At 51.1% G+C, this 23,936-nt stretch overlaps 9 protein-coding genes across 9 annotated transcripts; 2 read left to right on the plus strand and 7 right to left on the minus strand.

Annotated features, from left to right (window-relative positions):
* Positions 1–35: 35 nt before the first annotated feature.
* On the plus strand, positions 36–2,692 carry BO83DRAFT_440620 (PDPK1 family serine/threonine-protein kinase; the record flags this gene model as incomplete). The annotated part of the gene is made up of 3 exons (XM_025536273.1): positions 36–64; positions 145–2,218; positions 2,276–2,692. 3 exons carry the CDS (start codon positions 36–38, stop codon positions 2,618–2,620), a joined length of 2,448 nt encoding a protein of 815 aa, XP_025383945.1. The 3' UTR covers positions 2,621–2,692.
* A 1,262-nt stretch (positions 2,693–3,954) lies between these two features.
* BO83DRAFT_381783 (Zn(II)2Cys6 transcription factor) lies at positions 3,955–6,536 on the minus strand. The gene is made up of 3 exons (XM_025532073.1): positions 5,581–6,536; positions 4,991–5,528; positions 3,955–4,937 (listed from the first exon to the last, which is right to left on the minus strand). Exons 1-3 carry the CDS (start codon positions 6,047–6,049, stop codon positions 4,097–4,099), a joined length of 1,848 nt encoding a protein of 615 aa, XP_025383946.1. The 5' UTR covers positions 6,050–6,536; the 3' UTR covers positions 3,955–4,096.
* Positions 6,537–6,989: 453 nt separating this feature from the next.
* BO83DRAFT_381784 (BTB/POZ domain-containing protein) lies at positions 6,990–9,478 on the plus strand. The gene is made up of 2 exons (XM_025532074.1): positions 6,990–7,999; positions 8,063–9,478. The coding sequence occupies exons 1-2, from the start codon at positions 7,472–7,474 to the stop codon at positions 9,215–9,217; spliced, it is 1,683 nt and encodes a 560-aa protein (XP_025383947.1). The 5' UTR covers positions 6,990–7,471; the 3' UTR covers positions 9,218–9,478.
* A 398-nt stretch (positions 9,479–9,876) lies between these two features.
* BO83DRAFT_368836 (putative serine--tRNA ligase DIA4) lies at positions 9,877–11,395 on the minus strand (the record flags this gene model as incomplete). The annotated part of the gene is made up of 1 exon (XM_025529838.1): positions 9,877–11,395. A coding segment is annotated over one exon (1,519 nt), but the record flags the coding sequence as incomplete, so codon positions are not given.
* Positions 11,396–11,612: 217 nt separating this feature from the next.
* BO83DRAFT_345909 (cytochrome b561 domain-containing protein) lies at positions 11,613–12,836 on the minus strand. Its single transcript, XM_025528759.1, has 4 exons — positions 12,599–12,836; positions 12,494–12,528; positions 12,371–12,433; positions 11,613–12,291 (listed from the first exon to the last, which is right to left on the minus strand). The coding sequence occupies exons 1-4, from the start codon at positions 12,729–12,731 to the stop codon at positions 11,797–11,799; spliced, it is 726 nt and encodes a 241-aa protein (XP_025383949.1). The 5' UTR covers positions 12,732–12,836; the 3' UTR covers positions 11,613–11,796.
* A 528-nt stretch (positions 12,837–13,364) lies between these two features.
* Positions 13,365–14,382, minus strand: BO83DRAFT_454938 (uncharacterized protein). Its single transcript, XM_025537006.1, has 4 exons — positions 14,290–14,382; positions 14,166–14,219; positions 14,035–14,088; positions 13,365–13,963 (listed from the first exon to the last, which is right to left on the minus strand). The coding sequence occupies exons 1-4, from the start codon at positions 14,308–14,310 to the stop codon at positions 13,403–13,405; spliced, it is 690 nt and encodes a 229-aa protein (XP_025383950.1). The 5' UTR covers positions 14,311–14,382; the 3' UTR covers positions 13,365–13,402.
* Positions 14,383–15,273: 891 nt separating this feature from the next.
* Positions 15,274–16,598, minus strand: BO83DRAFT_345910 (putative acyl-CoA:6-aminopenicillanic-acid-acyltransferase; the record flags this gene model as incomplete). Its single annotated transcript, XM_025528760.1, has 3 exons — positions 15,274–15,982; positions 16,061–16,465; positions 16,542–16,598. The coding sequence occupies 3 exons, from the start codon at positions 16,596–16,598 to the stop codon at positions 15,344–15,346; spliced, it is 1,101 nt and encodes a 366-aa protein (XP_025383951.1). The 3' UTR covers positions 15,274–15,343.
* Positions 16,599–20,029: 3,431 nt separating this feature from the next.
* Positions 20,030–21,422, minus strand: BO83DRAFT_440626 (intradiol ring-cleavage dioxygenase; the record flags this gene model as incomplete). Its single annotated transcript, XM_025536274.1, has 2 exons — positions 20,429–21,422; positions 20,030–20,373 (listed from the first exon to the last, which is right to left on the minus strand). The coding sequence occupies exons 1-2, from the start codon at positions 21,054–21,056 to the stop codon at positions 20,030–20,032; spliced, it is 972 nt and encodes a 323-aa protein (XP_025383952.1). The 5' UTR covers positions 21,057–21,422.
* Positions 21,423–22,082: 660 nt separating this feature from the next.
* Positions 22,083–23,237, minus strand: BO83DRAFT_411193 (ankyrin repeat-containing protein). Its single transcript, XM_025534288.1, has one exon. The coding sequence runs from the start codon at positions 23,211–23,213 to the stop codon at positions 22,143–22,145; it is 1,071 nt and encodes a 356-aa protein (XP_025383953.1). The 5' UTR covers positions 23,214–23,237; the 3' UTR covers positions 22,083–22,142.
* Positions 23,238–23,936: the final 699 nt, after the last annotated feature.

The raw sequence follows: 23,936 nt of genomic DNA on the forward strand, positions 1-23,936 counted from the left end.
TTTGGTGATACACCAAACCCATCGCTACCTCCATCATGGATGGGGATCTCAGCCTATCCCAATCGTTAGGGGGCTCCGCATCGCAAATCCCGATGATTCTTCCTTACATTCGTCCGAAGATGCTGCAACAACGCCCGCTGCCAGTGCTGCAGATGTAACGGAATCCGAGCTGTTGCGCGAACCTACCATCGTCTCCGAACGACCGGCCAGTTCTCTATCGACAACTCCTCCCCGTCCGTCTGCTCCTGCCTCCACGACAGATCTGCAAGACACCCTCATCTCCCCCTCAGTCGAGCCCGCAATCAAGCCGCGAGACAACCGGAGCTCCCTCTACAATCCCTACTCTGACCTCCCGCAGCAGACGAGTCCTCAATACACTCCTTACGCGTCGTCCTCACAATCACACCCTGCTCCGCAGTCCTCCCGGCCTATGTCCGCCTTCTACGCGAACGGATCCACATCAACACTGGCAGCTGCTCGGGAGGGTTCCTATCGTATTCGTACCGATTCCGCGGCCTCCTCCGCCTCCGAAAGTCAAGCACGTGCGGAATCTCGCGGTGGTTCCGCGGCTTTTCAGGCCGGTGTTCCCGTACGCGACAATAACCACAATGATCGCTCATATCGAACCGCCCAGTTGCCGCCAACCAACGGTCCCATGATCATGCGTCAAACTTCCAGGGCTCACGCGCGGGGTGGAGCGACGCCACAGATGGGAGGCTCTCCGTATGCCATGGAGAATGGCCCCGGTGCGAGCAGCGAGGACTGGCAGGATCGTGGTGCAGCGGTCGCCGTGAGGCAGGAGATTGACGCCAACGGCAAGCCGGTTGCGCGTTACATTAAGAAGGGCGTCCGGGACTTTTCTTTTGCTCACACACTGGGCGAGGGCTCTTACAGTACCGTCGTCCTGGGAACCGACCGGCAAACTCTGAAGGAATATGCCATCAAGATCCTGGATAAGCGACACATCATCAAGGAGAAGAAGGTGAAATATGTGAACATCGAGAAGGACACCCTCAACCGGCTTACCGAACACCCGGGCATTGTCCGACTATATTACACGTTTCAGGATGAGCGCTCGTTATATTTTGTGCTGGATCTCTGCAAAGGAGGCGAGTTGCTGGGCGTGTTGAAGCGCATGACCACCTTCGATGAGGAGTGTACACGGTTCTATGGTGCTCAGATTCTAGACGCAATAGACTACATGCATAGACGCGGTGTGATTCACCGGGATCTCAAGCCGGAAAACGTTCTCCTCGACAGTCAGATGCACATCAAAATCACCGATTTCGGAACAGCCAAGATCCTCAAGAGTCAACGGAAACCTCAGAACTCCAGCGGGATGCCCCCGCTAGACTCTACCGAAATCCCGGAGGACGAACGAGCCAGCTCGTTCGTGGGCACAGCAGAATATGTAAGCCCGGAACTTCTGACGGATAAGAATGCCTGCAAGGCCAGCGATCTCTGGGCCTTTGGCTGCATCATTTTCCAGCTTTTAGCGGGTCGGCCTCCCTTCAAAGCCGGGAACGAATATCAGACGTTTCAGAAGATCGTTGCGCTCGATTACGACTTCCCTGCCGGCTTCCCTGCCGTCGCCCGCGATCTCGTTGAACGCCTTCTTGTTTTGGATCCAGCCCGTCGTTTGCCCATCGAGCATATCAAGAACCATGAGTTCTTCCAGGGAATTACATGGGGCCCGGATTTATGGAAGCGCAAGGCGCCTCGTCTGAAGGCGTATGTTCCACCGCCGCGGGAGCCGATCAAGCTGAACGGCGGCGGTGGTGGTGAAGGCTATGCCTCCAGCGCTAACCCGGCTGCCTCGAGCACTAATGTCAGTTCGCGTGTGGTGCCCCGACTGGTAACCGAACTACCACCTCCCAGTCAACTGGACATCGAGTGGTCCCCAGTCTTGACCAAAACCAACGAGCGGATTTTGAAACTCGGTAACCTGGTAGTTCTATCATCCCCAGCAGCCCACAGTCCCGTCTCGAAACATGGGGGCGAGTACGAAGCACCCCGGAAATTCTCCCGCTTCTTTGGCGGCAGCACCACCAAGAAGCGGCAGCGCTTGGTGATGGTTACTTCATCTGGGCGCATCATCATGGCTGCATCTGGAGGGGACGAGAAGAAGGCGAAACTGGAGCTTTCCCTCCTGACCCCAGGCACGTCATATCGAACGTCGACGGATTCCAAGGGATTCTCGTGCTGGGTGGTGGATACGGTATGTGAACTCTCTTCACAAAATTTTGGTATATTGCTTCCTAACATTGACACATAGCGCGACAAACACTTTGTCTTTGAGGATCCGAAGCCCTCGTCCAGCAACATGGGCGCCACCGCCGTATCGGCCCAGGAGTGGCTCGATAGCCTAGACCGCGCGCGGGAAATGGCACTGTCTCAGCAGGGCAACGGCTCTTATTCTGATGACGCCTTCCGCGATCTCTCCTCCGGACTGTCGAGCCATGCCAATACTCTTGACCGCAGCTCTGAGATTCAGAACGAGAGTGCTCCCGCGGGACGAGCCACATTGGTCAAGCACCAGAACACAGACACAGAGTCCGTCAAAGGCAAGAAGCGATTCAGTCGCCGTCACTCCAAGAATGGTCTGGCAGCAGTCTTCTAAGCCTTTCGTGCTCGCCGCTTATACCTCTACTGCCCAACTCACCTCAATTCCTTGTCCTCTTCCTACCCCCCCCCCCCCCCCCCCCCGTTTCCCTGGACTCTCCTCTTCCCCTAGTCCAGCTTATAAACCATTGCGCAGGGTCGCATACATACAAAGTCTCTTCATTGTACCTGGAACATATCTCGTCTCCGTCTTTTGCTTGATATCCCTGAGAGTTTCCTGCGTGTGTGATTGGTGATACTTTTCTATCATCCCTGCCAATGGCAGGGCTTGCTTTGGACTATTATACTTAAAGCTATTATTCTTATCACCGGGATTCAGTCATGAACTTCAGCCGGCGACTTGCTTGTTTCCTTTGTACGTTTGCATCTATTGTAAGAAATTTTCCTTTGTGACGTGGCTTGCTTGTTGCTTTGGCCTTGCATCTTCGCAATGATGAGCGTGTTTTTATTCCCTGTTGAACTTGCTGCATTTAGATGGGCAGGAGTATGCATATATCCCTCATCTGGTTGTTTTCATTTACTTTGTCCTTTTCACTCAATTTTCTTCCCCATTCTCGACTTCTCCTCAATCTACTCTTTCTTCTCTCTTCCGATATATATATTCCGCGCATTTGCGATAAACCGATCTGGCAGTTGAAACTACACCCACTCCACTAACCATCATCGCCATGTCTGGGACACAGCGCACTCCATCAGTACATTCTTATCATCGTCATCTATTCATTTCCAAAAAGCGCGGGGACTTACCACTTCAATCTTCTACACTACTGTCACCACCTTGCAGTCTTGCTACTACTCTTAGGGATCTTGTGTGTGTGTGTGTGTTCTTTCTACTATACTGAGCGTTTTCGGAGTTATCTTGATCGGTTACCTCTTACCATTTTGCTGTATGTTTCTGTGTTTGATTGAGTAGTATTCTTTTCTCTTCTCTCCCTACAATCTACTTGTCTACCAAACCTCTCCTTCATTTTATAATTTTTATTTATTATACCGCCCATCTCATTTCTTGTTCTCTTTTCTTCTCCCTTCAATGCACAATCTACAGACAGTCCCGTGGTCTTGTTACATAGGGTTCATTCCTGAAAATCATTAATATTTTACGTTAGGTGTAGCTCGAGCACACAAAGCAAGATGAAAGTGTAAACCCAGAGGGAAAAAAACAGCCCTATTACAGCTTGTAGTCGATTATCTTTCTTTTCCTTTCCCTTTTTTCTTTTTCCACGCTGCTTTGGTGCAGTGCGAGAATATATTCTACTATAGAAGAACCATTGTTCATACTACTGATTAGACTATCAAGTAACGTCTAATATACCAAGTCCAGAAAGAGAAGTTGCACTGTACAATTATGTATTATATCATCTATATACAATAAGTAAAATATAGGATATCTTCCCCTCCCCGAAAGAGGTTATCTCACCACCATCCCACTGAAAAAAGGAGAGGAAGAAGAAGCGAATATATTTCAGAGAAACAGTTATATAAACAACCAGTCAATCCTGGAATTATCCAGTTCCTGAATCCAATCAAAGTCATCGTCATCATCATTAACATCGTGATGGGGGTAATTATCGGTGGTGGTGGTGGTAGTGGTAGGCCGTTGCTGCTGCTTCTCAGCCTTCTTCTGATCCTGCTTCTGCCACATCAAGCTCAAAACCCAAGCTGCGTTGCGGACGTTCACGCTAGTGATGTTGAAGTACAGAGCGCGCAGTTTATTGAGTACAAAGGGACGCTGGGAGGGATCTCTGCATTCTGCGCCGGCAATGAAAGTGGGCCAGATGAGGCATTTGAAGTGGGGATCTTCGATAGGGATGAGAGCGATTTTGCGGATGATTAGGTCTGCCACTTCGGCGTGGTCGGAGGGGAGTCCGAAGTGGTTGGGGATGGTTGCGGCGCCGGGACGCGGGCGGGAGAGAACGCGGCTGGCGTAGAGGTAGACGGCGCCTTTGAAGACGGTGGCTAGGGCGGTTCGCATGGAGAGGTCTGCGAGGTAGTAGCAGCTTTGCATGGACTCAGCCCAGGCGGAGGGGTCGAAGGCTTGGATGTGTTGGAGGAGAGCGCCGGGGGATTGAAGGGGGTTGGTGTCTTGGGAGAGAAAGGCTGAGGTGAAGATCATGGAGGGCTGTGAGTTTGGGTCGACGTCCGGGTCGAAGTAGAGGCCGGCGTGGATGAGTAGGATGACTTCGAGGAGATAGGCTGGACAGCCGACGTAGGAGGTTTCTTCGAGGCGTTTAAGCATGGCGGGGCCCATGCTGGAGGTATAGAAGGGTTTGGTTAGAGACCCTGGGCGAGCGAGGGTGGAGCCCATGAGCTGGATGCTACGATGGATGTCAGCATGTCTCATATATCTGGAGGGTGTTATATGGCTTACAGGAGAATACCGTCGACAGCGAAATCTTCCAGCCATTTGACGAGGTATTGAGGCGGACTGGAGGCCCCCTGTTCTTGGCGGCCTTTGAGAAGCTTTTTGGCCCCTTCGAGGTGGAACTTCCAGGCGCCATCTCCCGATTCAATAGCATCCATCAGAGCGAGGACTGTGATCGCAGCGAGGGTCCTGTTATCGTTGCGCAAGACAGGATCCTGGATGTCGCTCGATAACTGCCCTAAGGCGCGCTGCTTGAGCCCGAGAAAATGCTCATATACCTTGGACGACGGGCGCCGAGACATCGAGGCGATCACGGACTTTTCTACCTCTTCGGGAGACAGGAGGGTGCGGTCTGCTGGGGAACCCTCCGACAACCATGGCGTCAGGGAAAAGTCCCCGCTCGCCAGGATGGCATAATGCAAGGCACCGGTGGCAGCGAGGACGTGGGCGAGGAGAGGAGAGTCGCCAACCAGGGGAATGAGGTCACGGTACGGGTTGCCGGTCTCGGAGTAGAGGGTGAGGTAATTGGCAAGGTTCTGGTTGACTTCGGGATGATTAGACAGGGATCACACAGGTAGCTAAAGCGGCAAACATACAATGCACAATGTAGAACCGTGACAGCTGACTCAGGTCCTTGAACAGCGGATCCACCAGGCCCCAAGGTGCGGAGACGGAGGTAGCTCTTTGCAAGACAACTTGCGTATCCTGATCATCATTATCCTCCGACTGGATCGGTTCTGGGATACCCTGGATGCCCGACACGTTGGGGGGTACGCATAAGCTGATGTCGATAGACTGGGTAGGCGAATCGGCAGCTGACGGCGGCGACGCATTGCTGGAGGAAGAGGGGCTCGAGTCACCGCGCCTAAGATCTGAAGGGCGCATAACCTCATTAAAGCTGCGACCCATCATCTTCCCCCGACTGGCCACACCTCCCTTGACCCAGACGAGGGGCTTCTGATACCCCAGACATTCCTTCCCCGCATCGCGGCACTTGCGGCATGTTGGCAAGCCGTTGTCGCAGATGATGCGGCGGCGACGACAGGTATAGCAGCCCTTCGACATCACTTCGGACCGTGGGTGGAACAGACGAACCGGTCACTGCTCTGGTGGGTGGGAGAATCGCAATCCGATGTAGGCGGCTCGAGACGAGTGTCTACACAGGACACTCGCCATCATTGGGACTCGTCACGACACGGAATGGGTTGTGGGGGAGGAGAGCTTCACCCAGCACATTGAGAGCACACCACTCGGGGGGTGCTGAATGCTGCTAGTCGAATGAAGAGCACGGCAAGCCGATTCAAGGCCGAAGAAAGAAATAAAGTAAGAGAGATAGATGACGAGAAGAGGAGGGGGAGGAAGAAGAGGGCTGAAAGAAGATCTGGAACTGCGCCGCAAAGGAATCCGAAGGCCGCCAAAAAGAGAGATCAAGCATCCCTATTGGTGGAGTGCTGCTGACTCATACTATACACACCCGCTAGCCAGAAGAGGCTTAGTGTCATACAAGAGCATGACAGAACAAGGTGGATGCCTTGGATGCCTTGAATACGGGGCAGCCAGCGGGATGGACATTGAAATCTATCTAAAAGATGAGAAGATGAGAAGAGAACTGGTGTTTATACTTTTGATGGGTATCTATCTCTTCGGGAGTCCGAAAAGAGGAAGAAGTGGACGCAATAGGAAAACAGTCGGGGATCATCCGACAAAAGGCAGCTGAACAGACGGATCCGACTATCCAGTCTAAGCCAATCAAGAGAATCAACGCAAACTGCGAGGCCGTCAATGGACTCAACGAATCCCGATTGAACTTCTTGACGTCCTTTCGCTTCTCCTTTTCGGTCGGTCGCAGAACAGAGTTCCCAGGAGTCAAAGGGCACTCCGAGTCAAAGCAGTTTTGAATCACGCCCAAGGGGAGGGTTTTGCTTTGGTGGATCTCTTATTCTTCTTTGAGATATCAACCGCTGTCATCCAGGGCTCTCGCTGCACACAGACCATCTTTTTTCCCACGGAAATCCATCTCGAAGCCATGGTTTTGGACCCTATGTTTATTTATCGGCTGTAACTGGTCTGTCGGCTTCAGTCTGCATCTTCCTCGCCTTGGCTGCATTCTGATTGCATTCGGTCCAGTCGACTCCTATTCTTTGGATCATTATTCTCTTAGCCTAGTCCTTTTGGTCCTTCTCTCTCTCTCTCTCGTTCTTGTCTTTTCCCTCCAACTTCTGCTACTAGTTTTCTGTCTCTAGTTCTTCTCGGTGGCCCACTTTGTTATCGCCCGCGGGGATCAACAACCGGGAATCCGCCGCCACTCCCAAACTCCTCTGCGCAAATCTGTCTCTGTCCTGGGCGTCGCGGGTCCAAACATTCCTCGCTGGCCGTGTTGACGAATTCCCGACCGGGGCGCGTGTTCTTGGATTTTGAATGACGGCCCGCTCTCTGCAGCAGCTCTCTTTTGGCGTCTGGTCACCGCGCATCTCTTCCTGACGGATCATGTCCACCAAGTTTCCCACTACTACCGTCACTCCCATCGAAATGGTGTCTCAAGCTCAGGTCCTCGATCGCTCCGTCCCGCCGCAAAGCGCTGCCTCCTCCGTGTCGCGCCATTCTCATTCCAGCCGGCGACATCGTTCCAGTCGTTCCCATCATGGAGGACTCACCCATCAACAGCAAAACGACTTTCCTCTTTTCACGCACACGGGCGATGTCGAGATTGTGGTACGCGCAGGGGACCAGGAGCGACGCTATCTTCTGCACCGATTGATATTGGCGCAATGCTCGGGCTTCTTCGAGGCCAGTACCCGCGAGGAGTGGTCGCGACAATCCATGCCGAGGCCGCCAATCCTGGACACGGGCGTCCTGTCGAGAATTAGTGAGGATGCCTCTTCGCTATCAAACGGGTCAACCCTGGCCCAATCAGAGAGTGGAGGATCCGCTTGGTCGGTCGAAAAGAGACGCTGGAGGTATGAACTGGACTGGGTAAACAAGGAGGAGGATGAAGAGCCAATTCTGGTACAAAAGGTTAGTCAATCTGAAGCCTTGTGAATTTGCCCATTAGCAATGCTAATCGTCGAATCTCTATAGCCTCCCAGCTTTTCCAGCGCATTTGGTTGCGATTCGGGACAATATCCGCCATCCGTGACCAAACCGTCCAGCTCTCAAACAGGTTTCGTCCGGTCGATGGCCAACCTGGCCGGGATGCAGTCGGTGGTCAATCTCCCCCATCGATCTGGGACGGCACACCCACCCACAAATCCCATCGTTCGCGATTACGACAATCTGTTCCGCCTGTTCTACAACTACCCGCCGCTGCTCAACAGTGTCAATATCGCAACCGCCTATGCCGAGTGCCGGGCCTTGCTCAACCTGGCCGACATGTACGATGCGCTACCGGTGACCGGACCTCGCGTTGACCACCATCTACTAGGCTTTGGCTCGCGTCTCTTCAAGCAGATCGCCAAGTATCCCCCGAGCTACCTGAAACTGGGCTACCTGGCGCGCAGCCGCGTCATTTTCTCCGAGGCCCTCATCCATGTCGTGGGACAATGGCCAGCCGGCCTGCCCCATCTGCGCAACGGACCGTATTCGCCGCTCCCCAACTCCGTCCTGGACATCATCGAAGATAAGGTCGAGGACCTCGAAGACCTGAAGGCGCGCATCGACTCCAAGCTCCTGCGGCTCACCCTGACCACCTCCCGCGGCGAGCGCGTCAGTCCCACCAACGCCTACTTAGACTGGCTGGCCGTCTCGCTCTTTCGACAATGGCTCGTCGACAGCACGACGCCCCCGCCGACTCCGATCCTCAAGAACTCCTCAGCGAACGCACACGCCAGCACCAGCACCCACGGCATCCGCAGTTCGCAATCGACGAGCCACCGCCCCACAGACTCGACTTCCAAGACCACCACGACAACCACAACCACCGCCCCACCATGGTCCGCCGCACGAGTCTACCGACTCATCGGCTCCTCCAGCAGCCAAGCCTACCTATCACACGAGGACCTGAAACGATTCCTCAAAGTGCACCCAACCCCTTCCTCCGAGTCGCTATACACTCGTGAAGTCCTGAAACGATTCGAGCGCAAAATGGACGAAATCAAGCGGCTGGCCCGCGAGATAGTCAAGCCGCTCATGCGCAATTTCCTCGAATTGGATCTGAAAGGGAGCGAATACGGAGAGGGCGGATTGCCGTACTTGACCTGCACCAAAGTCGACGACGAAGATATCCCGTGGGAGTGATGAGCATAAGTCTATTCATTGACAAACACATATATCCCCTCATTACGCAATTTACGCCAAATAACGATACCCTGGAAGTTTACGGAACCAAGTTCAGTCACGAATTCTCGATCAGATACCTTATGTTTCATGCTTGATGGTTTATGTTTATGCTTTTTGATGCTTCTATAATCTACGCCCCTCTCTCCCCAATTGCATGATCCCTTGTTGATGTCTATGCATATCCATGTTGGTCTATGTTGTTTTACGTTTTCGTTCACGTCTCGTTTATATTTTTTTTTTTTTTTTTTTTTTTTTTTTTTTCGCCATGTCATATGTTCTGAATTACTACACTAACGATACGACCTGAATGTGTCCACGATGTTATGATTCTTTTTCTGTTATTTCTCCCTTCTCTGGTTCTGTTTGTTTCTCCATGCACGATTACGCACGCCATGTCATACAATTACAATTACCTACTAGCTAGTTATGAAGTTTTCCAATATAGATAGGTAGCCGGATATATACACTACAGGGTTTACCATCTATTTGATCCCGAATTCACCTACTGAGTTATCCTTAACCAATCTAGTATCGTCGACTAGTAGTAGTAGTAGTAGATATAGTACAGCTATTCATTCAACATCCTATCATACATACATACATACACACCAGGCTGGTCACTGCCCCCCAATAACCTCCATCCCACCCATAAACCCCCTCAACACCTCCGGCACAACCACCACTCCCCTCTCCGCATCCCACCCATTCTCCAGAATAGCGGCCAACACACGAGGTACCGCCATCGCCGTACCATTCACAGTATGCGGGAACCGCGACTCCTTCGCTGCTCCGCCACGCACACGGGTCCCCAACCGACGACTCTGGTAATCGGTACAGATAGACGCGGAAGTGACCTCTCCCCAGCCGGACTCAAGGTCCCCGGCACGCAGTCTCGACGGGAAGAGGACCTCGATGTCGCGCTTACGACTGGCGCTCGCGCCGAGGTCGGAGGTAGGCATTTCGAGGACGCGGGCGGGGAGGTTCAGCGCGGTGAGAATCTCCGTCTGAATGGAGAGGAGCTCAGCGAAGAGGTCATCCGAGGTAGTAGTTGGTTTGGTAGTAGTAGCAGTAGAGTCAGGAAGGTTATCCGCCCAAGCGAACATCTCAACCTTGGTGAATTCATGCACACGGTACAGACCCTTTGTGTCGACGCCACGGGAGCCGGCTTCAGCGCGGTAGCACCGGCTGGGGCCGACGAGACGGAGGGGCAATTGTGTAGCGGGGATGTCGCGGCCGGCGTGCATGGCCGCGAGAGGGATCTCGGCGGTGCCGGCTAGGGAGCGTTGGGGCTTGGACTTGTCCTTTTCGTTTTGCTCGATGGACCAAATCTGTTGCTCGTTGTGTTGGTCGCGCGGCTGGAATCCGCAGGCTTCGGCGATGTAGGAGTATACGAGGGAGGGAGGGGAGACGGCTTTCCAGCCGTGGCGGCGGGCGACGCTGAGGGCGTATTGGACGAGGGCTTGTTCGAGGAGGGCGCCCTCGTTGGTCAGGAAGTACCAGCCCCAGCCGGTGGTGATGGCGGAGCTGGTGAAGTCGAGGAGACCTAGGTTGGTGCCGATGGTGACGTGGGAGCGTTTGGGGTCCGGGTGGGTTACCCATGTCGGGGGTGATTCGGGGTCGAAGTTGATGTAGTTGATTAGGGTTGGGTCGGCGCCGATGGGGGTGTGGGTGGAGGAGAGGTTGGGGAGGGATAGGGCGAGTCGGTGGATTTCGTCGGTGCAGGTGGTTTTCCGGGTGGTCATGTTGTTGGAGTCATCTTTTAGACGAGTGGCTTCGGCGCGGAGGGAGGAAAGTTCGGTGGAGGTGTCGTTGTTGGCGGCGCTGGCGACTTTGGCGATGGCTTTCTCTAGTTCCTTGATGCGGGCTCGGGGGGTCTTGAGGTCTTGGTCGAGACGTCGCGCTTCGTCGGTCAGCTGCTGGATCTTGAGAGGGTATTCGGCGTGCGCGGGATAGTTGCGGTCGACGCAGTTCTTGGAGTAGAGCTCGGGGTTTTGGCGGATGTGCTTGATGTCGGGGGTGGGTTTTGGGGCCGTCGCCGGGCGGATGAGGTCTGCTCGTCGGGTAGACGAGGAGAATGGACGACGGCCAAACAGCCTGCAATTGATGCAGACGTAGGGGGGTCTTGGTGGCGCCATTGGTGAGGAGGGGGTAAATGGAGGGAGAAGATGGAGGGAAAACGGATTGAAGATTGAATGTTCGCGATGCTCGCGCGGCCGCCTTTCCCGATCGGGAGGTCGCTCCACAAGCCCACTGGTTTGAGGAGAGAACAATCGCATTGGCATGATATGAAGTTACAAAGAGGAAGCAGGGAGGTGGCTAAAACAATTATAAGTGTGCTGAAGCGCTATTCATTCAATGTGCATAATCAAGACTACCATTACTCCTGTTGACCGCTACGAGTACTATACTAAGTCTCCACTATATACTAGTTACTTGGAGTGTTTTATTCCACGGTAGTACCAGGACAGTCTGTCACAGCATTCCACGGCATGATGGTCCATAACATCATGACCCCCAGAGAGCCATAGCCAGTCCCCTTACAACCCCAACTTATGCTTCTTGATCCTCGCTCCCAATCCCAAGACAACCGACACCGAGGCCACCAGTACTCCCCACAGCGGAATACTTAGCACGTTCAGATTGTAAGTAGTCTGAGTCGCCGCCGAGACAGTCGCCAGTTCCAAGAGCAGCAGCACATACCCTGACTTGCGATGGTACTTGTAGATGCTCTTGCCCTTCTCCACACTACCGAGGACCTGGACGGGGACGAAATATTGCACAACACCTACCAGGACTTGCAGGATGATGAAGATGTAGGTAATGAGACCTAGGATGCCGTGCGGGGAGGTAAAGCGAGCATGATCGCCCTTGTTGATCTCGATAATGATGAAAGCGGTGATGAAGCCGAGGAGACTGAGGGTTTGGATGATGTAATGGATGACGGTTCCGAGGCGCTTTTGGTGAGGTGTGGTGGTGGGTTGAAGGATGAGAGTGGCTTGGACTTGAAGCAGGAGGGCAGCGGAGTTGAGGAGCTAATTAGGAGTGAGTTAATGAATTACTTACTGGGATATTTCTGATGATAATCGTAGTGGTGTGGTGATGATGACTTACGGGATGAGCGGAAAAGAAGATCAAGGGATGAGATAAGATTCCCGTCCAGACGAGGATGGCCAGCTGAGAAAGCAGACAGTCAGTACGATACAAGAACTCCAGCAGCAACAAGGATCTTCTTACCATCCAGATGCCAACTTGAGCTGCACTGGCTGTGCCTAATGGAGTAATGACCATTAGCTGGGAAAGGATACAAATTTATCTCACTCAGAGGAATAATCAACTCACCCGTAAAGAGATTTTGATAGATAGCAGCGCTTTTTTCCTGGGGAACATTTCCCGGGGTATGCAGCAGGGGCGCATCTTCCTGCTCTTGAATAGTGTCGGGATGTTCTTGGGGAATGCCCGTAGCGGAAGCCATGGTGTGTTGATACTACCAGATACTATTTGGATAGCATATAGTAGACAGTAGTATATATGAGGAAGAGAAGATCAGCAACGGGAGATGCGCAGCGGGTCCTTAAATGGGGACGAGAGAATGACGAATTCGGGGTTTCGGATTGTTCATCAAGTCAAAAAGTGGGGGAGCCCGACCGGTGCCAATGAGGAGGGATCGGATTGCAATGCTTACGCTGGGGGCGTTTCCATGGATTGATAAGACAGTTAGTTAGTTAGCTAAGTAGTAACTTGGAGTTTATCGACTAGTTGGTTGGCCCTAAGTATAGTACTCCCTTGTAAATGAGCCACCCCTCACCGCTACGTTCTCGGGAAGGAACATCATACTGTTTAGGTCGAAGCAGTGATAATTCTCTCTCTAATTTCATCTCGATACTACAAAGAGTATCTTGCAAGATTCAGGGAGTATGAAGTTGCCAAGCATCCAGCACCAAATGACATGATGCGATGGGTGGAGAAGTGGTGTGCCGACGAAGAAGGGAATCAGAGTCTCAAGTGATACAAAGAAGAAAGATCAATCAGAGAGAACAACCGCCAACAAAGCAGAGCAGAGATGGTGCCATCAAAAGCAAACAAAGTATATACATCAACAAACTGACCAAGGAGTGCAACCAAAGGCTGGTACGAGCAGACTACTTAACAGCCACGCTTACCCTGGCCAGGGAGGGGTCGACGATGCCGCATCGGAGGAGAACGCACAACTCTCAAAAAGCGCTCATTGAGGTTGGGGTTGACTTCCGACTCGTCTTGCTCATTGTCGTCCCAATCCTCAGAATCCCCTTCGCCAGATTGGGACCAGTCCTCTTCGTCGGCATCGTAACTTTCGTCATAGATGCCGGACCACTCGCCTCTTGGCTCACTGTTGGAGTCGTACTCGTCGTAGTCACTATAGGAAGAGACATCCGAGTCAGACTTCTCGCCGAAGAAGGGTGGAATACCCCGATGAGTATTGGCCACGGCTCCATAGTCACTACTAGCTGAGGACCCAGAAGGTGACTCTTCCTCGACGCTAGAGTTGAACAATGCCCTGGCCAGGAGACCTTCAGTGAGAGAGCTGGTGATACGCTCTTCATTGGTATAGGCAGTAGTACTAGCCAGGCCATCATTGGACCTATCATTGCCCGAGTTGCTTCCACCCTGTCCGAGCGAGCCCTGATCTGTCGTGACCGCGAGAAGAGATGAATGAGCCGATTGTTTCTAGGGCAAATAAGAACTGGGATCAGGACTGGAGGATGTTGAGAGGGGAATATGTGACGTGAAGGACTTACCAACTCAGTGGTGCCGCTCGTTTCAGACTGAAGAAGTGTTTGAGCCCATCGCTTCTAGGGCAAGGGAGAAATGGATCAGGACTGGGGAAACATGGAAGGTGGGGGGGGGTGTGTGCCGATGGAGGACTTACAGACTCGGTATCCGTACCCAGTTCAGGACGGACAGACGCTTGATCCAGTCGCTCCTAAGGCAAGGAGGAACTAGATCAGGACCAAGTAGAGACGAAAGAGGATATGTACCAACGGAGGACTTACAGTCTCAGTAATATTGTCCATCTTCTGATGCAGCGGAGAGAAAACGGTTTGGGGGTGTATGTGCAAATGCTACTATTAAAGAGACAAGTCGAGCAGCCGACAATGTAGCCGAGAAAGCAAGCGAGAAGGCAGCCCGAGGGCAATCGAGAGAGCAATCCACGAAGTAATCGACAAAAGAATCTTGAGAGCAGTCGAGAGGGCAGTCAAGAAAGCATTCAAGAGAACCTCCAAAGGAGAGTTCAGGAGGGCATCAGGAAAAAAGTCAGGGGAGCATTGAAGAGAGCCTTCAGCAAAGCAACCAGGAGAGTAATCAGGAATGCCCAGGAAAGCGATCACGAGAGCATTCAAGAAAGCATTCAGCAAAGCTATCAAGAGAGCTTTCAAGAGGCAACCGGTTACAGAAGGTCAGAAAAGCACCAGGAAAGCGATCAAGATAGCATTCCAAGAAGTAACTCTTCAGAGAAGAACGGTATAAACAGTATAAAACTGTGAAAAGATTTGGGATATAAACAAGAACACATTTCCCCTGGATTCTGGGAGACTTATATACCTCTAGGAAGGCTGCAATCATCTCTTCGTTCACTGCAAGACACGGTGAATCGCCCCAGTGATTAGCTTGACGACATCATCACTGCGTGTAACAAGAATAACACGGTTCAGGCGAGTAAGAAGTGATATTATGTTCAAGGGCAGTGATTCGGTGTCGAGCCGCGGGCCCCGGCGAAGGGGCCCCGTCCAGGATGTGACCAACTGTGACCTAGGGTTGCAGCCTGGGATAATTGTAGAACACAAAGATTTATATAGATGGTTGGAATGCTAGGTGAACCTGAGCGGGAGAAGGGTGATCTTATATAGAGGAGAATGGGTGTTGATTTTACTGAGCAGTGGAGGGATCCTCCCGATTCTGCGAATGCAAGTCCCGTAGGTATTTCCAAGAGATCGGGATATTCCATAGTATTGACAGACATTAACTATGGCGGCCTTGCAAATACAGGACCATCACTCAAAGTCACTTCCATATTCAGTCCTCTTCCCGATTGGGAATTGCATTCAATCACTGGAAGGGCAGTTTCAGTAGGTCACTCTCCTCTCCGGAACCCGGTCGTCCAATGACCACCTCTGCGCCCAGCGTCTCCGGTTCCAGACGCATGACAATATTAAAGAGTGTCGACGACCGTGAGATTGGAGGCCTAGCCACGTCTTCCTGACAGGAGATTGACTGGGGGGCGTTGTAAGTATCAGAGAATACTCTTTCCCTGAGCACTTGCCCAATAATGGCATCCTCTTCAAGCACTTCATCCCTAATTAGCTCCCGGGTCAGTTCCCGGGCCCGTGCCAATCGTATCGGCGAGCCAGTCAACCATGGTGGCTCGTAGACAAATCGATTCTCTAAAAAGTGATTTGTGTGTGCTACCATACCATACTCGTCCGGCTGAAGATGTACATCACCCAGAGGAGACAGCTCCAATCCCAGCGAGCCTTTACTATCAGCAATCAAGATGTGCTGGCTAGATCCCACACCTCCGAGGGACTCTAGCGTCTGCACTGCCTCATCGACCGAAGTACTTTCCAGACAGAGCCGCAGAGCAACGTGAATGGGTATCTTGGATGGCACACAAGGATGGGCTCGGATAGCGTTGAGACAGGTCCCAACACAGGCACTGTTGAAGCCGATTTTACCCACGATGCCAGCCTACTGCACATTTAATGACGGACATTCAATCGGAAAAGTGACGACGTGCATCCGGACTTTACACGAGAAGTGACTCACCTCAGTGACCATGTGAATGGTTGGTTTACCAGGCTGTTCAATCCTCATGAGCGCGATGTTTTCCCGTATCGTAGTGGTAAAGTCCCAGTTCTGGGCAAGAATACGACAGTGCTCGTTCCTCTTCCATGAAAGGCTGGTGCAGCCATCTGTGAACTTGCCAAAAGTTAATTCACTCCGACAGTTCAGGGCCACAATGTCGAGCACATCCACCCCTGCACCCTCTGCAATGCCTTCCATTTCTTGGTAGAGGTGGGGAGTGGCGCGTTGAATCGTGACTGCGAATTGGTCTGCTTGCCGCCTGACTGCATCCCAGGACAGATTACAGTTCACCTGAAACATCTCTTCATAGATGGTAATTTGGCTGCTGATCTGCGGCCGAAGGTGGAAGCCATGATGGAAACCGATCTGCAGGCATTACGAGAGACTTTGAGTTACCAGGTTCAAGCGGTGGAAAGGCACAGGGGGTTTTGCTAGGACCTACCTCTCTTGGGGTGCCGGTGAGTACCAGTTTGGGCGGCTCTTCAACTTTGAAATACATTTTGGGCAGATTGGCTGATGTTACACCAACAGGAGCTGAAGTTTACGAGAAACTGGAAGGCTTGATGAATGGGGGCGGACAGGCCTCTTTTGTGAGAGTCCGTCTTATCTACACAGCGGGGTTGAATTGATAGGCTTATCGGCTAACAATGATGCTGCGGGGAAGTGGCGATCCTGCCATTTACCTCGGAGATTTGACCGTTGACCACTTACGACGGGGATACCAACTATGGCATTGTCAAAGGTGCCTGCTCAAAGAGATCAATATCTAAACAGCTGGGGGTCTGCTTCGATCTCCACTAATTCAGCCCATCGGCTCCACCTGTCCGCCCCACTTGTCCGTTTGTCAGGTGGTTCCTTCGATTGTTGGAACTATCCCTTCCCATCCAGCTTTCAACCATACTACTTGATTTATTTATTTATTTTACTCAAGTTGGTAAGTAATGCAGTACTAACGTTCGTCTGCATGACCACTCAGAGAAAATGAATTTGTCAGGCCGTTCACATGGGGATCAGTCAAGTAAGCATCGATCTAGCCTATCACTGCCGAGACTTGAGACAAACTAATAACGAACTCACTAATCAAGAAAAAATATGTCTCAGTGAGCGTGCTATTGCAGAGAGGAATAACTAATTCTGCTGCATATACTCCTTTCGTTGTGTAAGCAGCCCGATGCAAGATAGGCCCGAGGGTCACAGCTAAACTCCATAAAATCAAATCACTCTAGACCTTTCATACGCTGATCCCGCAAAGCCATTAGCTCCGAATCCCGGCCGGGGATAGAGCATACTCAACTATGGAAATCTTTTGTGCCTGCAGTGAGATCTCCGTGTAGTCAGGTGGCCATGTTGTTCTGAACTGCAGGCTGAAGCCAACTTCCAACCACATTGGCCACCTCTGCGTCACTAACGTTAAAGTCCCCCATTTTAGCACGAAAGCTGACCTGAATTTCTCTTCGTCGGATTTCGCTCGATCCGGGTCTAGGATGGCCTGGGTCCCGCCTTGCTCTTGTGACACCAACCCCAAGCTGCATCGGAATCTGCTCTAGTCTAGACCAACAGGAATTGGGATAAACACCCTTATCACAATGACCCAGCCCAGCTCTGATGACCGAGAAGCGTTACTAGGGAAACTCCCGCGGTTTCCTCCGTTCGTTGTCCACAGGGATCACGGCCATGAGAAAGATACTGGACACGTCAGGACCGTCAACCCTGCAGCTGCATACTACGTAGACTCCTGGAAGATGTCCCACAAGCTACACCAACCAGAAAGTAGTAGCCTTAAGCGACCATCTGTAGGCAACCAGTCGTCTGTCTCCATTCCTGACTCCTGACTGTTTCAAAAACAACAAGGTAGTAATTGGGTAGTACTAATCGTTGGCACAATCACACCAGCCAGCCTTGGCCTTCTCTTCTTCCCGCGTGGTCTCCGACCACCACCTCATCCAAACCCGAACCCGCCTTCTTGAGGATCAAAATAAGTTCGAAGACATGTTTTCGACCCTTCATCTTGGCACTGATTTTCACAGGATCTGATACCCTGCAGACTCACAGACCCTCTTCTTTGATTGATTGGACGGGCCCTTGGGTTGAAAATAAAGACACACGCTAAGCCATATACAAGCTACAGTAGTATCCACTTAGCTTACAATGACACGAGGGGGACCATCCGCCGGTGACAAATAACTCAGGTAGGTGCTAGCAGCCCCATTCAACTGTATAATTTAGGCATGATGGGGAGATGATAGACAGTCCTTGCGATATTCTTCTTCAGTGTACTAGTAGTAGGCTGCCGGACTATGGAAATTTGATGTTAAGTCTAGCACTACACTACTTGATAAATACATGTAGTAAGTAGATAGATGGAATCGAGTTTGTACTACAAAAATTCAAAAGAAGAAAGTTTACGATGAATGCTTACACCCCACACAAAACCCCATTCAGCAACGGGCTGGCTAATGCGTAGCCCGTCCAAATCTAGTATTTGGTGGACGGGACGAAAGTCAGCAGTTGGGCCGGAAACCTTAAAAAGTACCAAAAAAAGTACTGCCTGACGCAGTCAACAATAGTTGACAAAAGGATTATCTCAATAAGGAAAACCTAACCCCACGAATCAAATACCGCATACCCACTCCAAGACAACTGCAGTGCCTACTATGTTTTGTGTGATGTGAGAATGGCTATCTAGCCGCCCCGGCACGCTGATAGAGCAACTTGGGGGGTACATTTGTACTAAAAGCTTATGCATATGCAGGGTAGGACTTGGCCAATCAGTGAACGTATATTCAGTTAACGTAATGGCAAAAGGACCAACTAAGGCAGACTTGCCTTGTTAATGGAGGCTGAGCTGACATCTTGCTCAAACTTCCCGGAATGATACCGCAGCTCTAGATGCTACCCCTGTGATGAGCGGGTCTATAGTATCTGGGGAGCATGCCGATGGCGCGTTGCCAGCCCGTCAGCCCGGTGGAGTTTTCTAGTGCAGACATTGTAAGACGGACGGATTGGATAAATACAAGGAGTCCCAAGGTCTATTGAGTTTTTTCGGGTTCGTGTGACCGGAACCAAGTTCCCCTCGCCGCCGAGCCAATCAATATCGTACGATATGAGTTTGCTGGGATGTTGTAGGCGAGAAAATCAGGGTATATTATCATTTTCTTCTTGTATGAGGTTTGAGGCTGCGCAGTTTCCAGATTGAGTTAGTAGGCTACGGAGAGGCCAGCTGATTATAGATTATTATTTTTTTTGTGGAATTAGTCAAAGGGAAAATGGAGGCTTTCTTGATTCCTAACCGCCGCAATTTGGCTGGGCCATCGTATGTCTGTGCTTGTGAGGTGAAGTTCGACCTACTACTAAAGTATCAAGCTAACGACAGATCCAGCTGCTTCATCGCTTCGAGTGCGGCTATGATGGGGTCATGCTAACCAATTGGGTGGCGGAGACGTGCATCCGTGCAGCCGTGAGATTTTGTCTGTCTAATGAGGGGGTGGTGGATTGGAACCTTAATAATGCCCTGGGACTGGAATACATCCTGGACAGTATATGTCTTTCCCTGATTGGGTAGGGTAGCGAGTCCTTGTAGGAAAGCGAATGGATGCAGGTGAGGTGGGTGAGGAGTTGATCGGCCTAAGCTTTAGTTGGATTTCAGGTGAAGTTTGTGTTTGGACTACTGATTTGTGATATAGTGGGGGGGAGGGTATTGGGTGGTATGGTCTGTATTGTATGGTATGATTGAGCAGCGAAACTCTCTCTAAGGACTCGGTGTCATGCTATTCTCGGTTTTTTCTGCCTTTCTAGCTAGGTTGTGTCTTTTATTCTATCTTGTAGCTTCTTTCATCATTCCGAGACCAAGTAGTCGTAAAGGCCCCGTCTATATCTATCTGAGAATATCTAGGCTGATCCTATCGATCTATACACGAAGCTCACATCGGTCTATTTACTGAACGTCTCAATTGCCGTCGTGTCCACACCAATAGTGATATATCCGATCAAACCCTTGGGCAGATCGTCCTCATCCACAGGAACAACAGACACAACCGGGTTATATCCACCCTCAAGATCCTCAGGGAATACCGTGTCTTCAGCATTCGTGGTCCGGTTGATCTGCGTATGAGACGCATAAGGCTCCATACTCATAATCTTCTGTTCAAGCTCCTCCTCAAAGTACAGCTGGCCAGTGCTGACGGCGTTACTGGCGATGATGGTACCATTTTCACGAACAGTCCAGTCGGTATGGACTTGGGCGTGGATGTGGATGGCACGTTCAACGTAGAAGCCTATATTACATATAAATAAGTACATGTACCTATATTGGCAGTGAGAATGACTTACCTGGGAATATAGTCTTCATCTCCATAACGCCGTCCTCGTTCGTCGGCCACATACCACGCAGCCAGGTGGTATCGTCCGTGTGCAGGTCCGTGACACCCATGTCATAATCGGTAACATTGAACTCAGAGAGGAGTGTTGCGAAGGGGGTGTTGGGGGAGAGACCCGTGAATGAGGAGTAGGAGCCCGTTGCGTTGCAGTGCCACAAGTCGAGGAGGGCGTTAGGCAACGGATCACATGTGGCCATGTCCAGAACTCCTATGTCGAGCCAGAGGGGCACACCTGGCTGGTCTTCGGCCATGTCTTGACGAAGGGTCTGGGAGCGAGGCCAGACATAGGGACCGCGGGTGACCTCTGGTGTGAGCACGCAAGTGTTGTTCTGGATAGTCTCGTAGTAGGGAGCCTCGGTGACTATCTCGAACGTAGTATTGTGGCCGGATCCCTCCCAACGCTTCTGCATTGCTCGCTTAGCCATGCGGCGCTGATTAAAGCTTCCAATATGGCTGGCGCATCGCTTGGCCATTTCACTGCGCCGCTGAATCTCTGCACGGGGAAGGATGTCGTGTGGGCCAGGATGGGCAACTGCTGTGCCCGCCACGAGGAGAGTAAAAATGAGCTTGGAGAAGTGCATCTTAAGAAATGATTCTAGTGGAGAGGTGTTGCTGGTCTGGGCGATGTTGTTGACCGAAAAAGAGGAGGAATGGGTGGCTTTATATAGACGCCTCTTGACTCGCTTCGCAGAGTCAATGCGAGCACATGACGATTTGAATTCCTCTCATTGCTCTCGTCAGCGCTCCTCGCTATCGAAATGTGGACCGTAGTAGCCATCACATAGAGCACACTTGCTTGGCAATTTGCCAAACTTCACTGGACGCTCCGTTTGGTACCGACTTCTTGGCCATATAAACGGGGCAAGATGTCGCAATTACCTTGGCATCTATATACCTGGAAGGTATAGATCACCAGGGCAGTCTCTCATCTTCACCGAATGTCAAAGCTGCATTGAAAGCCACCTGTCTTGGCTCTTCTTCCGTCGGGAAGCAGAAGTCTTGGCTTGAGACATTACACAATTATCGTAAATCGATATTGCAAATCAGGACTGGTGGTGAGAACAAGTAATGTGGAACAAGTCTCATGGCTAGGCTGCACAAATAAAAGGGTCAAGATTATTGGAGGATCCAGGGGGCTCTAAACTGATCGGCGCGCTGTTTGAACATACTAATTATTGTGGATCTTCAAAGATCCCGCTGATTCAGCAGTATTTCGGACTCTTTGGGGGATGAAGCTGCCGAGAGTGGAGAATAAAGAGTCGGGACCATGGGGAAACGAGTTTTCGGAGATGGCGGAAACTGTATTGATGTTGTAGATGTGGGTAGGATGGCAACCATGGTCTGTAATCGTCTGAGTAAGCGGAGGTATAAACGGCAATGACATCTCTCCTCTGGCAGTATTCCTGTCTTAGTATATGCCCTCTTCTGCTTTCTATGTGCGGTTAAGGCCGGAGATTGCGTGTCGTTATCTCTGTAGGTCGTTAATGTGAGACATAATATTCGAATGGAGATGGATATACCATAGCTGTGCGAAAGGACTCACAGTTCTACGGTCCACTAATCAATTTCAGTCACTAACAGTATTCATCGAATGGCCCCTTTCTAGAATGTAGAGAATGATATTTTCACTAGACATATGCTCGAGGTGTCAGCGAGCCTCATCAGTCTCAATCCGCCATGAACCACTCAGGCAGATCCCGTGCGAAGCTAGAATGATATAACTTCAGCTCAGGCTTAGTCCCATCCCCCTCTACTTTATCCGATTCAACCCTCAACTCCCACGGATAGTAAACAGGAGCGCCCCTTGAATTTAACAAACTGGCTATATATCTATGACCTTTGCTTAGCGCTACTTGATACGCGGCAGCGCCACATAGATCAGCCCGGGCACCATGCCTCAGCAGGAACTCCATCATTGATCGATCTCCCCGCTGCGCAGCCAGTTTCATGGAGCTGTCACAATCCGTCGCTCCTCCCTGCATCAGCATAAGCACGATGTCTTGTCTCCCATCTGCAACAGCCCGATATAATGGCGATGGATGATATCGATCTGGCTCTGCCCCTCGGTCCAACAAGATCTCCACGAGCTTTTCATTGCCGCACTGGACGGCCAGGAAAAGCGGTGGAACAGGTGGTGGAGGGATTTCCGGTAACATGTGCCAGCCAGAGATGTATTTAGCAATTCGACGAGGACCGCGATAAAAGTTCGGCTGTGCACCACGGTCCAGAAGTAGAACCACCATATCCTTTTGTCCGGCTCGAATACTTGCAAGAAGTGCGTTCTGGACCATGAGAATGTCTTTGGTACTGTACCTCGCTGCGCGTAGTGGATGGCGTGCAATATCAGCCCAGCTGAACAAATGGATCATATTCTCATCGCCACTATCCACTGAATCCTCTGGATCGATGAAATCGCAATCATATTCATGGTTAGGGTCAATTCTTCCTTCCCTGAAGAGCCATTCCCAATCACGTTCGGAGGGTGCCTGACGACGAGGTTTGCCCACAGCGGCTTTGAGTCCGTCGAGGAGCCTGCCAGCTAGGTATAGGTCACCGCTTTCTGCAACAGACTTTAGAGCTGAAGCATGAAAGTAGCGACTGTTGTAGTCATAGAGAACATCTCTAAGGAGGCAGTAGAAACGACGGTTCGTTCTCACAAGTGCGTAAATGTCCCGTTGACGGCGAAGGAAGGAGACAATGGTGAGGATAGTCTCATTGGGAAGATGAGTGAGGTGCATTGAGTAAAAGGCAGACTAAGCTTGGGACTGCTCGTAAGGTGGTATGATTTTCAGGATATTGGAGAGGGACAAGCGCTTATCTATGTTCAGCTGGAGACTAGCAACTAGTAGTTCACCCTTTACCAAAATAGGCATGTATGCGGGGTGGACGCATGAAGGCCTCACACAAGATAAGACTGAACATGTACTTTCTGTCGCACCCAAGCAGCATGATGCTATACCAACACTCCTGTTTCATTTCGATCAGGCTGACTGCCAACATTGACCCTACTCGAACAGAATCAAATGACGATTTCTCTGTGGCGCTTTCGGTCATCAACCGTGTGCTTGATCAAGTCCTACAAAGTGAGAGGCGTGCCATCAGCTATGATTATTCAGAGTATAATGCTGCTATACTAGGTATAACAAAAATATCACCAATATCCTAGGTAATTAGGGCTTCAATTTCTCTTACAAAACCTAAGTTGACCGATCCTATCCCTTCTGACAGATGAACCCTGGCAAATTAATCAGACTAATCTCTCTAGCGGCAACACAATCAACTAACGTATTAGACCCAGTTGGCTTCAATACGGCCTGGTTGTGCAAACATACAGCGAGACATCTTCTGTGATAATCTTCTATCGCTCCTGAGTGGCTTTAGACAGATCTTCTATTTTGGGACCATCAACAATCGCTATAATGAACAGCTGGCCTCGGCATTGTCTCCACGATCCAACCTGT

This window comes from Aspergillus eucalypticola, assembly GCF_003184535.1.
Source record: "Aspergillus eucalypticola CBS 122712 chromosome Unknown BO83scaffold_30, whole genome shotgun sequence".
In the NCBI taxonomy this organism is placed as follows: Eukaryota; Fungi; Ascomycota; class Eurotiomycetes; order Eurotiales; family Aspergillaceae; genus Aspergillus; species Aspergillus eucalypticola.

Bases quoted from the DNA above. Each gene is read 5' to 3' on its own strand.
- BO83DRAFT_454938 (XM_025537006.1), bottom strand. From the start codon at position 14,310: ATGGACAATATTACTGAGACT. The intron at 14,220-14,289 runs GTAAGTCCTCCG...TCCTTGCCTTAG, and splicing joins TGGACAATATTACTGAGACT to GAGCGACTGGATCAAGCGTC. The intron at 14,089-14,165 runs GTAAGTCCTCCA...CCCTTGCCCTAG, and splicing joins TGGGTACGGATACCGAGTCT to AAGCGATGGGCTCAAACACT.
- BO83DRAFT_381783 (XM_025532073.1), bottom strand. From the start codon at position 6,049: ATGTCGAAGGGCTGCTATACCTGTCGTCGCCGCCGCATCATCTGCGAC. The intron at 5,529-5,580 runs GTATGTTTGCCG...ATCATCCCGAAG, and splicing joins ACGGTTCTACATTGTGCATT to TCAACCAGAACCTTGCCAAT. The intron at 4,938-4,990 runs GTAAGCCATATA...CATCCATCGTAG, and splicing joins GCTGTCGACGGTATTCTCCT to CATCCAGCTCATGGGCTCCA.
- BO83DRAFT_411193 (XM_025534288.1), bottom strand. From the start codon at position 23,213: ATGCACCTCACTCATCTTCCCAATGAGACTATCCTCACCATTGTCTCC.
- BO83DRAFT_381784 (XM_025532074.1), top strand. From the start codon at position 7,472: ATGTCCACCAAGTTTCCCACTACTACCGTCACTCCCATCGAAATGGTG. The intron at 8,000-8,062 runs GTTAGTCAATCT...GAATCTCTATAG, and splicing joins AGCCAATTCTGGTACAAAAG to CCTCCCAGCTTTTCCAGCGC.
- BO83DRAFT_345909 (XM_025528759.1), bottom strand. From the start codon at position 12,731: ATGGCTTCCGCTACGGGCATTCCCCAAGAACATCCCGACACTATTCAA. The intron at 12,434-12,493 runs GTAAGAAGATCC...CTGCTTTCTCAG, and splicing joins CTCAAGTTGGCATCTGGATG to CTGGCCATCCTCGTCTGGAC. The intron at 12,292-12,370 runs GTAAGTCATCAT...ACTCCTAATTAG, and splicing joins TCTTCTTTTCCGCTCATCCC to CTCCTCAACTCCGCTGCCCT.